We start from the raw sequence: 17,523 nt of genomic DNA on the forward strand, positions 1-17,523 counted from the left end.
AATCTCAAAACTTAAGAATATCATAAGAAAAACTTTTTTTGTTACTCATTTCAGAAAATGAAGCTCATATCTTATGCAGATTAATTCTACATAGTGAAATATTTTTGGTATAATATGAAGGTTTCATAAGAAAACTTTTTTATTTGAACGCCTGACAGACATTAAAATAAAAATACCTCTAAGCCATTTTTGTTTTTAATGCCTCAGATGTAGCAAAAGCCAAGTATTTCAGAAAATTTGAATCTTAAATAAAATCAATAAAAATGATATTTGAGCTAAAATGTCAGACTTCTAGAAAGTGTGTTCATTTCTATGAACACAATTTGGTTGGACCTCTTTTTGCATGAATTACTGAATAATCTAAGTGATTTTGAAAAGAAAGTCTTAAGAAATCACTTGAAACAGGACAAACCTGCAAGAAAAGTTGTAAGAGGCTGCAAAAGATGGGAGATTTTACAACAGGACAAGAATCCTGAACAACTGTAACTAAACATAATAATTTAAATCTAAGAATATTCATGTGTAAGAAATGCCCAGTTAAAATCCAGACCAAAATCCATCTTACAAACTGTAGGAAGGTTTGGAAATGTATTAAAAGAGTTATTTCTAAACTCTTTTAATCATAGCTACTGCTTTGTGTCGGTCTATTGCATGAAACCTCAATAAAATACATCAAAATTTGTGGTTTGAATGTGAAAAACTATTAGTTTCTGAGGTATATGCTTTTGGGGTTTCTGGTTCAGAAGTTGCAGATTCTTTTTAGTGACATGTTAAATGAATTTGCTAAAACAAAAAAAAAATAAATAAATAAAAAGTTACTCTTAAGAGTTCAAAATAACCTTTTTCAAGGTTTTAACTTTTATCCAAGCCATTTTGAGGGCAATTTTCAAATATTTTCATAGTTTTACAAATAAAATCCTAAAGCATATCGGTCCAAAGCAATAAGACTCTAAAAAAGTACCTCTTGTTAAAGCAGTGTACACTTTTCCTTGCCTCTGCATGTTTCTAGGTTTAGCCTGGGCCTTGCTTTATGCTGGGGCTTGCGTCAGTCTCAAGAACTCTAAATACGCACTCTGCATCCACGCTGTTTTCTTAGCCTGGAGCCTTCACCGTCTTGTTAGGCTTGTTGATCCCCAGCAGGATTTTCAACCCAGGCGAGCGTGCTGTGCAAACACCAAACAGGCCATCCAGGTTAGGGCCACGGTCCGAAGTGGCAAAATTTCCCATAGGCTTTTGCACCGCAGTGGCTGCCACTATTCCCAAGTGGCTGCAAGAGCTCGTTTGCCACCCCGGTATTCCTTTGAATGGGCCATTTGGGCGCTTTTGGTGCCATACCGGTGCAGATGCAGTTCATGCAAAATCCCCTGGATGGAGCTCTTGTATTAGGAATAGAATCGTGTCAGATTTTCACTTTCAGCTCAGAGGGCCTGCCACCTGGGTGTTCCGACCGGTGATCCTTGGTGGCAAAGTGGCTTAGCTGGGTGTGCTAAGTGTCTGAGTGCTGGTGGTTCATGGGTAGTGTGGTCCACGGGCATTGTGGGGGATTGGGAGGCCTGCCACTTGGGTATTCTGACCTGTGTTCCTTGGTGGCAAAGTGGCTTAGCTGGGTGTGCTAAGTGTCTGAGTGCTGGTGGTTCATGGGTACTACTCTGGAGGTCCATGGGGGTGGTTCATCTGTCCTCCATGCGGGGTTATGGTGCTCCATTCCTGGGTACTTGAGCTCCATGGTGTGCCCTGGTTCTCTGGAGGTCCAAGTGTTCAGTGAAGATGTGCCCTGGTTCTCTGGAGGTCCATGGGGGTGGTTCATGGGTACTACTCTGGAGGTCCAAGGGGTGGTTCATCCAACCTCCATGCGGGGTTATGGTGCTCCATTCCTGGGTACTTGAGCTCCATGGTGTGCCCTGGTTCTCTGGAGGTCCAAGTGTTCAGTGAAGATGTGCCCTGGTTCTCTGGAGGTCCATGGGGGTGGTTCATGGGTACTACTCTGGAGGTCCAAGGGGTGGTTCATCCAACCTCCATGCGGGGTTATGGTGCTCCATTCCTGGGTACTTGAGCTCCATGGTGTGCCCTGGTTCTCTGGAGGTCCAAGTGTTCAGTGAAGATGTGCCCTGGTTCTCTGGAGGTCCATGGGGGTGGTTCATGGGTACTACTCTGGAGGTCCAAGGGGTGGTTCATCCAACCTCCATGCGGGGTTATGGTGCTCCATTCCTGGGTACTTGAGCTCCATGGTGTGCCCTGGTTCTCTGGAGGTCCAAGTGTTCAGTGAAGATGTGCCCTGGTTCTCTGGAGGTCCATGGGGGTGGTTCATGGGTACTACTCTGGAGGTCCAAGGGGTGGTTCATCCAACCTCCATGCGGGGTTATGGTGCTCCATTCCTGGGTACTTGAGCTCCATGGTGTGCCCTGGTTCTCTGGAGGTCCAAGTGTTCAGTGAAGATGTGCCCTGGTTCTCTGGAGGTCCATGGGGGTGGTTCATCTGCCCTCCATGCGGGGTTATGGTGCTCCATTCCTGGGTACTTAACCTCCATGAGTCCCCCTGGTTCTCTGGAGGTCCATGGGGGTGGTTCATCTGCCCTCCATGCGGGGTTATGGTGCTCCATTCCTGGGTACTTAACCTCCATGAGTCCCCCTGGTTCTCTGGAGGTCCATGGGGGTGGTTCATCTGTCCTCCATGCGGGGTTATGGTGCTCCATTCCTGGGTACCTGAGCTCCATGATGTGCCCTGGTTCTCTGGAGGTCCAAGTACTTAAGCTCCATGAGTCCCCCTGGTTCTCTGGAGGTCCAGGGGCTGGTTCATCCAACCTCCATGCGGGGTTATGGTGCTCCATTCCTGGGTACTTAACCTCCATGAGTCCCCCTGGTTCTCTGGAGGTCCAAGTACTTAAGCTCCATGAGTCCCCCTGGTTCTCTGGAGGTCCAGGGGCTGTTTCATCTGTCCTCCTTGCGGGGTTATGGTGCTCCATTCCTGGGTACTTGAGCACCATGATGTGCCCTGGTTCTCTGGAGGTCCAGGGGCTGTTTCATCTGTCCTCCTTGCGGGGTTATGGTGCTCCATTCCTGGGTACTTAACCTCCATGAGTCCCCCCTGGTTGTCTGGAGGTCCAAGGGGTCTGTCTCCCAACCTCCATGCGGGGTTATGGTGCTCCATTCCTGGGTACTTTAGCTCCATGAGTCCCCCTGGTTCTCTGGAGGTCCATGGGGGTGGTTCATCTGCCCTCCATGCGGGCTGTCAGTGCCCTAGCCCTGGGTAAATGAGCTCCATGAGTCCCCCCTGGTTGTCTGGAGGTCCAAGGGGTCTGTCTCCCAACCTCCATGCGGGGTTATGGTGCTCCATTCCTGGGTACAGAAGCTCCATGAGTCCCCCCTGGTTGTCTGGAGGTCCAAGGGGTCTGTCTCCCAACCTCCATGCGGGGTTATGGTGCTCCATTCCTTGGCAAAGCCCCCCCAGAGCAGGGGGTCATCAGAGGAGGTTGTGCCTGGTTTCGTTTATTCTTCCAAGTGTGTGTGATGACCGGAGCCCACCTTTGGCCCAATAAATGCGCGGGACCCCCCCTTAAAGCCCCCGTGAATGTTGGTTCCCATTTGGCATCAATGCATTTGAAAGTGATACCCGGATGGCAAGTCCTGCTCTGCCGGGTGGGAGGCAAGCTTCTTAACCATTGTGCCACGGGCAATGTGGCAAGCCCCAATGGTGCCGAATACCCATTTGGCAAGCCCATGTTCACAAAGGGAGCCTTACCAGGGGCGCGAGACTCTGGGCCATGCATGCTGGTGGGTCTAGTCCGCGGAGGGGTGCTTAAGTGTGGGGTACCCATGTTCGAACGGTCCTTAAGTGTTGGTCCCCAAAGTGGCAAGCCTCCCATTGATATAAACACCCAGGTGGCAAGCCCCATGTACTCGAATACCCAGGTGGCAACCCTCCCATTGACATAAACACCCAGGTGGCAAGCCCCATGTTCACGAATACCCAGGTGGCAAGCCCCCATTGTCATAAACACCCAAGTGGCAACCCCCCATGTTCACGAATACCCAAGTGGCAAGCCCCCATTGTCATAAACACCCAAGTGGCAACCCCCCATGTTCACGAATACCCAAGTGGCAAGCCCCCATTGTCATAAACACCCAGGTGGCAAGCCCCATGTACTCGAATACCCAGGTGGCAACCCTCCCATTGACATAAACACCCAGGTGGCAAGCCCCATGTTCACGAATACCCAGGTGGCAAGCCCCCATTGTCATAAACACCCAAGTGGCAACCCCCCATGTTCACGAATACCCAAGTGGCAAGCCCCCATTGTCATAAACACCCAGGTGGCAAGCCCCATGTACTCGAATACCCAGGTGGCAACCCTCCCATTGTCATAAACACCCAGGTGGCAAGCCCCATGTACTCGAATACCCAGGTGGCAACCCTCCCATTGACATAAACACCCAGGTGGCAGCCTATGTTCACAAAGGGAGCCTTACCAGGGGCACGAGACTCTGGGCCATGCGTACTGGTGGGTGTAGTCCGCGGAGGGGTGCTTAAGTGTGGGGTACCCAGGTTCGAAGGGTGCTTAAGTGTGGGTCCACAAAGTGGCAAGACCCCCATAGTCCTAAACACCCATTTGGCTTAAGTCTGGGTCCCCAGGTTTGAATGGTGCTTAAGTGTTGGTCCCCCAAGTGGCAACACCCCCGTGGTCATATACCCCCATTTGGCAAGTTTGGGTACCCAGGTTGGGACAGTGCTTAACCCTAAGTGTGGGATACCCAGGTTCGAAGGGTGCTTAAGTGTGGGTCCACAAAGTGGCAAGACCCCCATAGTCCTAAACACCCATTTGGCTTAAGTCTGGGTCCCCAGGTTTGAATGGTGCTTAAGTGTTGGTCCCCCAAGTGGCAACACCCCCGTGGTCATATACCCCCATTTGGCAAGTTTGGGTACCCAGGTTGGGACGGTGCTTAACCCTAAGTGTGGGTCCCCAGGTTTGAATGGTGCTTAAGTGTTGGTCCCCCAAGTGGCAACACCCCCGTGGTCATATACCCCCATTTGGCAAGCCCCATACCCTATCCCTGGGTAAAGGAGCTCCATGAGTCCCCCTGGTTCTCTGGAGGTCCAGGGGCTGTTTCATCCAACCTCCATGCGGGGTTAGGGGGACGTCTGCTGGGTGCCGCTCTTTGTCGGCAGACCTTGCTGCACACATGCAACCCCCTGGGCCAGATCTGTCAGCTCTTCCTGTTTCTGAGCAGAGACGCAGCTCATCCTGTCTCACTCTCACACTCTCCCTCTGCGATCTTATTGCTACTCGTTTACACCACACAAACCAAGAGCATGCTGGGAGAATTATTACTCCAAGTGGAGAGAGAGAGAGAGGTGCCAGGTGGTTTGGTGAGAAAAATGTGGATTGGAGGAATGAAGAAAGGAAATGGTCTAAAGGAGCAAGATTTTATGTAATAATATTGTCTACCTTGTAAAAAATTCATAATCCTCTTAGCAAACTTATTTTGTAAAAAAAACAAGATGGCTCTTGTGCACTCTTGGGTTATTACCAGCTGTATTTAGCTGCATCTAAACCCAACGTTTATATCATCACAACCTTAATTCAACTGTTGCTGTCTCAAAACGAATTAAATCAAGTCTGATCAGTTTCTTTCTGAGGGGACAGAACATAACTATAACTTTTGTTATTGTAGCTAAAACCCCAATGACACATGTGAATGAGATTACACAGTCATGTTCACGAAGGACATGACATTGATATTCTTTTCTCTGAAAATTATACCATCTAAAAAGATAAAGAAACTGTACCATTTGAACTTTTTTAACTCCAGAAAGTGTTATCAATTTAAATTTGCATTGTTTTGTTGAGTGGTGTATCTAGATTAAAAATAATAACTATTTCCTTGAAGACTTACTGAGCCATCCTTTCTTGCCCTTTAATGCTAAGCAATTGGTTTCAGTGTGGCAAACTCTGTAGAGTTGTAGAGGAAGCCCTTCCGTCCCTCTTCCTCATGGGTTGTTATTATTACTCCCCTCTGTAGGAGTGAAGACATTTCAAGGCTCACAGCTGAACCGTAACCCACTAAATGTGCTCTCTAACAAGGGAGACATCGCTCTGCAGAAACACATGCAGGAGGGTCCTTGCAGAGAGCTTTCTGAGGGCTCTGGAGAGAAGCACTTTCTGTTCTTTTTGTAATTTTGTGGAGGAGAAATAGAACATTCTTGTCTAGTACCTTAAATGCATACTCTATGTGTCTAGGTAAATATAAGAAATCCAGTCCAAGTATATAGAAACTTGTAAAGGAGAGTAAATTCTATCAAATGTTTTTTTTTTTTTGCATGTCTGAAAAAAAAAAAAGAAAATGAAAATGGTTGGGATTTTGATTCTGTATCACCCAGGAAAGAAGCTGCATCTCATATTAGACTTTTTTTTCCCTATACACACCTTTGCTACACTGACACTTACATTTTGTTACACAGAATCTTGCGCAACACGAGTTTCAAGCATGAAAGCTCTGTCTTTATTAAGATCACTTTAAGTCTCATTGTCATCATAAATAGAGTTGCAATTCCCATGCTGTCTTAAGGAGAGAAGTTGCTCTTAAGTAGGATTTTGCTAATATTAAGCAAAGACAAGATGATTTAAAGTTTATATTAGCAAACTATCAGTGATAAGCAGGATTATGAATTCCCTGGAGCAAATCTCTCCAACTTTGGTCCACTAATTCATATATAAGCACCTCATTGATACTACATAAAACTAACTTTGCTTTTTTCCCCTCAGTAACAACTGAGAATCTTAATTTACAGAAATCACAAGACACTCAACCGAGTAGTATGAGACATTTTTAAGTTTTCATTGTTAGATTAGGTTAGTGGAAATCTGCTGTTCTGAGATAACCAAGCAAAGCCCCTATGGAGCTCTTTCCTGAATAAGTGATTGTGAGGAGTACAAACATGATAGTAACAGGGAAAATAAACAAAGAATGGAAAATATTCTTTTGAGTTTGTGGAGCTTTCTGGTCTCTTTAACTGAATGGGCTTCTAACCAAAGCTCCTCATTACATCACGTCTATTCAGCCGGTGGCTCCACTGTACTTTTATCCCCAGGGAGTAAAGGCAATGTCGAGGCTTTGAATCGAGGCTGGAGGGAAGCTCTGGGCAAGAATTCTGATCATCCAGTTACCTCCTAGCCTCTCGCTCAAACCGTTGATACAGTCGTGCATAATACTAACACACAGGTTAGTTTGGGGTTGTGGCAACATGCATCCTGTACCAGTTCAGCCTGTTGTACAGGTCCATTAATGCATGTTGGGATTTTTTCCCCTGCTTTTCTGCTTAAGGTATTCACAGTTTGCATCCAGGATTTTACTCTGAATACATTCTAAGTAAACAATTCTTTAGCTTTCTGAACGGCTACAGTGTGATTCTCAGTCTAGATGTTTAACACTTTGTTAGACAGAAAGGAAACTTTCATTTCTGAGTCATGAATATCTACTCGCCTTTGAAACGTTCAGTTTAGATTTCTTAGATGGAGATACGGCTTAATCAAACAGTTTGTAAAGTCACTCTTGAGGTTTTTCTGAAATTGTAAGCAGCTTTTGTCGTCTTGAATTGTCGTAACCTTCAGGGGTGGCTGACATTGTGGAATGGCTCTGTGCTCCCAGGTTTCTGTTCTCGGTTATGAAGCCTGGTGACTCTCAGTTGACAGATATATTACCAGCTCAGTGGCATCCATAAGGTTGACAGCTGAGTTGCCTCTTAATTTTTCTTTTCTCAAATTTAATGTCACCATTGTGGTAGGAAAGGGGTAATATAAATATTTATGATCATGCATCAAATATACACCTTCATGTTAGTGAGGGGGACTTCCAGGCTCACACATCCATGTCAACACGTTAGCCAAAAAAGTTCAGTAAACCCAGCAATACTGTGCAATTTTGATTACAAAGAACACAATTTGGTAGTGTGTCCTACATAGATACTATATGTTGATAATTAGAAAATAACACGTTTATCTGGGTCTTCAAATAGACTTTTTATGAAGTGTTTTGCCTTCTTGTCAAGGTTCTCCAGGCCTGCAGATTCAGTTCAGAGTTGATGACGATTTCTTGAGGCCAAGAGAAAAGCGCTGGTTCCTCCGCCACCTGGCCCTCCATACCATGCACATCGATGTTTGGGACAGTGAGTCATTGCTCCTCATTGGTTCTACCGCCATAGAGCTCAAGGTAAATAACTGAAGGTTGGATGTCAGACTAATAGCTATTAGAGACACATTTATCAATTTTTTTATGATCCAGTTCTAATAAACAAAAAGAAATGACTAGTGGGTTGAATTTATTTTTCTTGATCATCACATGGTTGTGAGAGAGAAGTCATTATAAAAACAAGATTTTACTATGTTAAATCAAACTAAATGATTTTGAGTTCACAGTTTAACCTCTTGATATGCTACTGTAGCAATTAGTGTGGTTTGATACGTTTTCGTTACTAAAACACTAGTTTTAGTTTCTGTGCATATTTCTGAGACTGTACATCATAACTTTAGGTCTGAGATTTCCAAAACACTGTTATTTTATTATTATTTATTTATTAATCTCATTTTAAGGCCAAAGTGTTCTGAAACTGGCAGGTTAAAATCTCAAACAAATAAAGATAAACTTCCCTGTACTCTCTTCCTGTTATTTGCTTTAAGTGTTGCTCTCTTGATCTGTCACAACCTGAACAGACTGCAGACATGTTTTACAGAATACATTTTCCTTTTAAATGGGTTCCTCTGACCTCAGTTTGAAATTTATTACATATACTTCAGATATTGTTGACCCTTATTTTTTTTAGCCAACAATAACATATCATAAAGCCTCGTAATACTGACATATGGCATATTCAAATAGGAAACTCAAACAAGTATATCAATTTTCAATAGTGTTTACTGTCTGGATTGCTACAAGAAAGCTCTTGCCACTTTCTTTAGTGGCAAGAACTAAACAGAAAACTACATTTCATTTTAACTCTTTGTTTATGGTCACAAGCACTACAACTATTAACAAGATAGAAAGTACCAAAATATCTGCTATTCGTTGGTCAATTGTCTATGAATAAACATGCTACTTCATAATGCTGCTCCGGTTCCCTGTGATAGTGGATTAGATCAACACATTTTTTGGCCTTTAAACCCGTTCAAAAAGTAGAAGACACGTGTATCAGACAGATACGCTCTTGTGGACCTCAGTCAGGCTGAATTATGTAAAACTCTTCATCACACAGATCTATTAGAGGAGTTCAGAAGCGCGTGGGGCTGTTTCACCCTAGCTTCATCAATCTAGTTTCATTATCCAAATTGAGAAGTTTTTCTTTCTTTCATTGGTTGGTTTGTTTGTTGGTAAATTCTTTCTTTCTTTGTTTCTGTCTTTTTTAATTTTCTTTCTGTCTTTCTTTCACATGCTATGTACAACTTTGATTCCTGTTAATTTGTACGTTTTCCCTCCCCAGTGCTTGCTGCGTCAGGGGAAGCCTGCCGTCCAGGCTCTTCACGAGTTGGAGATCCTGACCACAGATTATGTGGAAGAGGATACTTTACTGCCTGACGCAGATCAGCATCTGCGTTCAACATCCACCGCGATGACAGTTTGCACCATTGTCAGAGGACGGCTCCACATACGAACGGGCAGCATAGGCAAGTACAGAAAAACTTTTACTTCCCATTCAGAACTCAGATTGTTGGTGTAATTATTGACACCTTTACAATTAAATGTCTACATCAAATGGGACTATTTTGTAATGTAATCAGAGGTGTCTGAAATTTTTATTTGGGCCAAAGTTGTCAAGTCAAAAGTAATATAATTTTGAAAAAAATGCAAAAAGCCTACCTTGATTCCTTTTAGTTGTTTTTTGATCGACTTAACATCGTATATTTTAAGAAAAATAATGAACTAGTCAGATTAAAGGGAAAGCAATGATTAACTTTAGCTTTAGGAAGGAATTGTTGAGTTGTCCTGCTTAAATAAGGCAAGCCAAATCAACACTCTTATCTCCTTGTGAAGATAAAATATTTTTAATCTCATCTACCCACTTTTTCAAGAAAAAACAAACAGGTTTTGTTACTGGTAGACTTGGGAGAGCCTGTCCAGACAGCCCAGAAGAGACTCTATAAGGAAGTCCAATAAGGAAAGCTCAATGTCCTTAGCCTCATAGTTTGGGATACACCAGAAAACTTGGGGTCTAATCTGGGCTGACATGTAATAATCCACAAAGCAAGGCAGGGCCATACCCCGCCTCTGCTCCCTAGGCAGCTGCAGGGTTTAGTATTTCACTCTTGGACTTTTATTACTCAATATGAACTTTGAAAAATGTTTATCCCACTCCCTAAATTGTTTTGCTGGGACCTGCTCAAGGAGTGCTGCGAAAATCTACATCAGTTTTGGGAGAACATTTATCTTTACTATTCAGATTCTGCTGCCAAGGTTGAGGGGAAGCAGGCTACAAATGTTCACTGTGGATTTTCTTATTTATTCGTTTGTAGGTAATGTCATATGTGTACAATTTTTTATCATTCAAACACCTAAATGCTCTATTAGAGATTGGTTCCAGTTGAATCAGTAACTACCCATGAATTGTTTTGAGTGATCAAAAAAAAAAAGTGATTCTTTTTTTTTTTTTGGCTGTGTGTAAAAAGATGCATATCATTCTTCAAATGATCTCTGAATTTCTTCAAATTAGTTTCCTTAAACTTTTAACTGAAAAAAAAATCTAAATTTTACATTATTTCATAAAGCTATGTAATCAGTTTAAATTAGGTGAAAGCAGGACTGAGTCTGGTGATGCTATTTAAAAAAATGTTTTTAACAAAAGTGTCCCACCTCACACTTTTTATTTAAAGCATGCTTTAAATACAAACCTCCTTGTCTTTAATGTCGTCTGGATACAATTGTATCACTCAACACAGATGTTGGTATCTGATATCGATGGGATTCAAATGAAACTCAAAGATGTAGCATCACGACCTTAAAGACTTCATCCTCAAATGTCTTATCTGCCAACATCTTTGTGATTTTTTTTGTAAACATTGCACTTTCATAACTTTATATGTGTATAAGAACAATTTTTTCTTTCTTCTCATCTACTGCTACTGATGCAAATAATAATGAAGAATACGGTTTAGGGAGAAAAAAACATCTAATCTCCCAGGCAGATGTTTCATTGTGGATTTCTCCAACACTGACTTCTAAAGGAGACTAAACCTCCTTCTGTCTCAAAGGAACACAGGAAAGAAGCAGTTGTGTTTGCTGGCTTTTGAGCAAACATCCTTGTTCATTGCATCCCAAATCATCCTTTTACATCCAAAATGTGTGTGGGCATTAATTATTCAGGATATATTGGTTCTTTAGAGCTTGGGATTATGAATGAATGTTGTCTCTTCTCGTTATTTGAGTGTATAGTTTTGAAGTGACAGTTAATCTCCACCACTGGGAGGACAGAGGTGTAGAAACTTGTAAAGCAAACGGTGCCAAAGCAAAAAATATCTCACTGCGATAGTCCCTCTCTGTCTGGCAACTGAACGCTTTTCCTCTTCCCTTGCACTCATCCAATTTGGGCCTGGCACGCCCCTGCGGCGCAATGGCAGCTGACGATAGCTTCCTTGCCATTAATCAACTGCTGAAACGATATTCCACCTCATAAACAAGACGTCCTTTTTCAGGTTGAAAAAACTCTTCCTACTGGCATTGTTGAAGCTTAATATACCAGCAAGTTCTCATTGTGCTTATCACTGAAAGCAGGTTAAGAGTGGGTCGGGTAACGGGTTATTGGCTGGGATGGGGAGAGGGGTTTTTGTCTGACATGTAAATTCACATCAATGCTTAGATATCTATCAGGGCCGCCTGGCCGACAGTCGGAATAAATTTTGTGAGGGCATCGCTAGCGAGGTCTTTTATTTGTTTTTGCTTCCGTCTGCTGCTGCCTTTTTCATATATTCACATCCGTCTTCACTCTTCATCAGTGTCTTTTCTGTTTTCTCCTGTTTCTTTTTCCCCTTCCACAATTTCTTTTTTCTTACTGGTTAATCCAGCTGTGAAATGTAATAGATTGAGTGAGTCATGAATATCAAACAATTTAAAGATCCCAAAAACTCATGGCTACACATACATACATGCAGACAAACATTGCCTTGCGTACTTCTACGCTTAAGACTTTCAATGTTGCTGTTTTTTTATGAAGTGTAAGGGAAGAGTTATGTATTTAGCATCTTCTACACATCACCCTGAACACACCATTCCAATCTTTAGACATGATGGTGGCAGCATAATTCTGAGGATTCTCATTATTAGCAGAAACAGTAAAAGGTTTAAGGAATGAGGGATGGAGCTAAATACAGAGCATTTTTGGGAGAAACTCTTTTAAAGGCTACAAAAAACTTGAAACTAAGGACGAGGTTCACCTTTCATAGGACAACAAACCCAAATATACAGCCAGACCTAAAGTGAAATGGTTTATATTTAAGCATAACCATGTCATAAGAATGGTCCAATCAAAGTCCAGACCTAGATCCAAATGCATATTTGAGGCAAGACCTGAAAATGTATGCTCATACAGGCTTTCCATCAAATTTGCCTGAGCTTGAAATACTGAAATGTAAGTATTCATTTCTAAACTTTACCTTAAAAACACTTTGTTTTGATCTACCAAGTAAATCCTGATGATGTAAATTGAAATCTTCTGTCGTAGCTAAACGAAGGGGGAAAACATTTTAAAATTTATACATTTTTTTAGAAGCACAATGAACACAAATCATCAATCTCAACTGTTTTCTTGAGTTCAGTAGAAGGTTAAACAATTTCCAGATGGAATCAAAAAGTTGGACTGACCAAGCTGTGACTGATGACGTACAGTTGCACCTTTGGGATTCCAGTTTAAACTGTGGGGTAAAGGCGGCTTTAAGGGATTTATCTCTATGAATGCAACAAGGGAGGAGTTGTGTGTTTGGTAGAAAGATGTGCTAAGTCAGAATGGTGAGTTGAACAGTTTAATGGTATGTCATAAATTCCCGAATATGTCCTTGAGCCTTTCTAAGGTCCAGTTTATAGAAAATGGTCCAATGTTTCTTTTGATAAACATCCCTGACATACTGAAGCCAGTTTTGATATGAGATATTTTCCAACAAATCAGCCTGCTTGATAACCTGCAGGGTTACTCAGCTTACTGCAGGAGCGGAGACCCCATTCCTCTCTGGCGCCCAGCGCTGATGGCTCTGGGAGGCGTGATAAATGGTGTGTAAGGAGACCCAGGTGTGGCCAGAGCTGATGGTCTGTCCTACAAACCAGCTAAAGCTGGCTGACTTGTCTTTCAGATGTGCTATTCTCAAATGGTCATTTGTTTGGGGCTTCAGCCAGCATGATTTTCTGCCGTTTCTCTCATTGATTAGCTGTCTGTCATCATGACTGGCAGGAATTTAACTTACATGACAGTGTAAAAGATCTACTTAATTGCATACCTGCTTATTCATCTCTTGTTAAACTGACAGCAGACAGCAGGGCAGCAGCCCTATCCCATGGCAAACAGGGATTTCACTCAAGCATAACATACAATGCTGCCTGGTTTTCTTGCCAATATTAGTAGAAAAAAAGTTGTAGACCAATTCGGAGACATCTTTTAGATTTACTTTATGTTTTATTAAACACAGCTTCAGATCAAAACCGAGTTTTTAAATCTTTAATTTGAAACAAGCAAAGATGTTGCAGCAGGGGTGTGCCTTGTTACCTTGTAAACTCGGTGCATAAATTACACTCAAAATTTTAAACACCCTGTGTTTTGTACACGACAAACCTAACAGAGTGGAGGGACAGCAATTTAAACTCTCCCACTGAGCTAAAATAAAATGAATACACATAAATAATGCACTCAAGTGACACAAAGATCAGAAAAAGGAGTGAAACTGTGTTAATTTATGAACATTTGCAAAAAACTGTTAGGTTTTATATCATGTACAAAGGAACTTTAAATGCCAGGTCAAAAAATCTTAAAAATGAAATCAATGCATATTTCATTTTCCCTGATCATAGCACTGCATCTATTAAATGTTTTTTCTTCACTCACCCACCTTAAATGAAGATGATTAGTGGTATTTCAAGCAATATTTAGAGGTGGGACTGTCTTGGTTGACATGGTGATGGAAAGAAATTGCAAAACACCCAACCTTCCTCACACCACACAAAGACCATCATGTCATGCTGATGGTAAGTTAATGGAAATACTGATTTGATCTGTTTTCTTCTTCACAGTTCTACAGTGTTATAAAATTGTCCCAAAATAGGATTTGCCACAGTCGTCTTTAGCAAACATTCTTTTTTCATTCACTGTGTTCCCGTCATACCGATTTAAGCTTTTTATTTATTTATTTATTTCTTAAATTTGCAGTAAACACAACAATACAGATTGCTTAAGTCAGACTTGAAATAAATATTTTCCTTTGAAAAAGGAGAACTCAGCAGGCGAGCCGAGGCAATTAAATGCCTCATCTGTTGTACGAATGAAATTAATGCAGTGCAAACATTAGCTTTTTTCAATTACTGTTGGAGGCATTATGGCCAGGATAAAAAAAAAAAGATATTTTAAAACTATACACATTAAATTACATAATCAACTTAATTTTTCTCTAAGCTATTAAAACTCTAAAAGCAACAGAGTGCTGACTACATACTAATATCTAATTTCCTGTTTTTGATTCATGGATTCATGTTTTATCTTTTTTTTTTTTCTTTTTTTTTTCTCCGAAGAGTTTTTTTTTTTTGCGGCGCTAGTGGCTCGTATTTTTGCGACAGTAGGCAGACAGGAAGGAGGGTGAGGAGAGGGGAGGGGGGAAGACATGCGACGACATCCTGTCGCATGTCGTCGAGTCGAACCCGCGACGTCTGCGTCGAGGACTAAGGCCTCCAAATGTGGGGCGTGCTAACCCCCTGCGCCACCACAGCACGCCCCCATGTTTTATCTTTAATGAAATTTATCAGCAGCATGAATTAAAAACAAAAGGCGAATTCCTATGATTCTGAGTGAAAAACTGCACATTTTTTAATCATCACAAAGTAGGACTCGCATGTAATTAATAAAAAGAAAATGTTATAAATTGTCACATCCATTTAGTCACACTACAATGCAGTAATTTTTTTAAGGTAAAGGACCCAAAAGTAGCCGTACTGAATAATAGAGAAATTAAGTGAGAAACGCTTTGTTTTGTTGAAACATCTGCAGTCTTGAGCAAACAAGAAGCACTGCCAGACAATTGTCTGAGCAGACAGAATGTTTAAGCTATAACAACTGCTGGCTTGCATTTTAAAACTAATTATTGAATCTACAAAACTGATTTTTATCCACAAAACCACAATGCACTCAATAAAGGCTGAGACAAAAAGCAGACATATTTAATAACAATGTTTGATGAGCAGATTTGCATTTGGTCAAAGCAGAATTATCCTAACATATAAACAGCTTCAGGAGTAGCGAGCGAATAATGAGTAATCTTTCAATCCATGATGTCATTGTTATTTAAAGCCCAAAGCGTTTTGAGAGATAATGTTGACTCAACAGTGGCTCATTAAAAATTATTAATCTATCGTTAGTTTCTAGACACATCTCTGTGTCCGAAATGTTTTCCAGGAACAATGATGGTTATTATCTACTCCCTTTTGATTTCACTGCATACAGTACAGACCAAAAGTTTGGACACACCTTTCTAATTCAATGGGTTTTCTTTATTTTCATGACTATTTATAAGGCAAGAAATCCCACTTATTAACCTGACAGGGCAACACCTATGAAGTGAAAACCATTTCAGGTGACGACCTCTTGAAGCTCATCAAGAAAATGCAGAGTGTGTGCAAAGCAGTAATCACAGCAAAAGGTTGCTACTTTGAAGAAACTAGAATATAAGGGGTATTTTCAGTTGTTTTACACTTTTTTGTTTAGTGCATATTTCCACATGTGTTATTCATAGTTTTGATGCCTTCAGTGTGAATCTACAATGTCAATAGTCATGAAAATAAAGGAAACTCATTGAATTAAAAGGTGTGTCCAAACTTTTGGTCTGTACTGTTTATCAGGATAAAGTGAAAACAACTGTTTGATCAGAAGTATACTAAAATGCATCGAATTTGTCCCATGATGCTTCCTCTTTGGCGGATCATTAACACATCCTAATCCTTTGTGATCTAACATCAGTCAGATATTCAGATCATACTTTCACAATAAACACACAAACACAAACCACCATTACAGATCATTTTGTCTTTTCACAGCAAACATCTTAATCCTTCAACACCGTGGTTCTTCCTCAGCGTGGTATCTGCATCACATTCTGTTTAACGCATATCTCAGATGAGACTGACAGAATAGAATAGAAATATCCTTTATTGTCCCACAGTGGGGAATGTTTGGTGTGACAGCAGCAAGCTGACAGGCAATCGAAACATGTACATTCACACAAAACTAAAGATGTAAAATCTATGAAAACCAAAGAATAACACAATGTATTGTAAGGGCTAAATTAAAGCCCAAAATAGTGCTCATGTTGTTTAAAAATTACATACTCTGATCAAAAGGTATATGCAAAGCTTTACAAAATGTACATGCTTCTTTGTGAATTAAAAACTGTTTGCAACAAGTGGTAAAAACTGTGCAACAGCAGAGATGTGCAAACAAGAGCGGAAATGTTATTGGAAAGGAGATAGCTGTGCAAATACCAGCAGGGATATCAACACCTATTGAGTTTGTTGGGAGCAGTGATATTATACAGTATAATATCACTGATATTATAAAGTATAATATAACTGCTATATTTCCTTTCTCTTCTGCTGGGAGAGGATCTGCAACAACCCTCTTTTATGTACTTAGGATGCAGCAGTCTGTCACTGAAGGAGCTCTCCTCTTCAACAGTTTCATGCATAGTTTGTGACACTGGAGGGTGATAAGATGTCTTTGCTGTATGTTCACTGGCTGACCCGTCCTGCTGCACAAGTGGCATGTAGTTTGTTTTTTAATGTTATGTTCTTTTATGATCGGTAATAATTGTTGTTTCATGGCTTCCCGCTTTATCCGTCCCAGACTGCATTCTCAACTTATAACAAAAAGAAAGAAAGAATTGACATACTCAGTAGTTTAAAAGCATAGTAAACAACAGTTGTATTTGGTTTATACTTCTGTTCTTGTTTATTGCAGTCAAGTTGACAAGGCAGGTAAAAATGCTGATAAACTATAATCAGAGGCCATTTCTTCAGGTCATCTTCCCAATATTTGACAGATGTAGAGACTGGTAAAGCAATATTATTCTGTTCAGCCATTTTCTTCTGTGCCAAAGTGACTGGTTGTTTAAATGTAAGAATGCTGGTACAGTTGTCAATAAAGTCCACTAAGAGCCTTATGGGATTGAGGAATAAGGCTGATAGTCCTCAAAGATTGATCAAAATGACATGACAAATTCAAATCCTTGTTAGTTTGATTGTTTCTCATTAATGTTGGTAAAAAAATATTTTTATTAACAAATTTAATGCCAAATTCAAC

General features: G+C 41.1%; 1 protein-coding gene across 1 annotated transcript in view; it reads left to right on the plus strand.

Annotated features, from left to right (window-relative positions):
* nphp4 (nephrocystin 4) overlaps positions 1-17,523 on the plus strand; it is a 174,259-nt gene that overhangs the window by 118,333 nt on the left and 38,403 nt on the right. The window contains exons 16-17 of the mRNA XM_014473925.2: positions 8,044-8,204; positions 9,469-9,652. Coding sequence (XP_014329411.1) covers positions 8,044-8,204; positions 9,469-9,652 — 345 coding nt within the window. The remainder of the gene's footprint in view (positions 1-8,043; positions 8,205-9,468; positions 9,653-17,523) is intronic.

This window comes from Xiphophorus maculatus, chromosome 1 (genome assembly GCF_002775205.1).
Source record: "Xiphophorus maculatus strain JP 163 A chromosome 1, X_maculatus-5.0-male, whole genome shotgun sequence".
Lineage (NCBI taxonomy): Eukaryota > Metazoa > Chordata > Actinopteri > Cyprinodontiformes > Poeciliidae > Xiphophorus > Xiphophorus maculatus.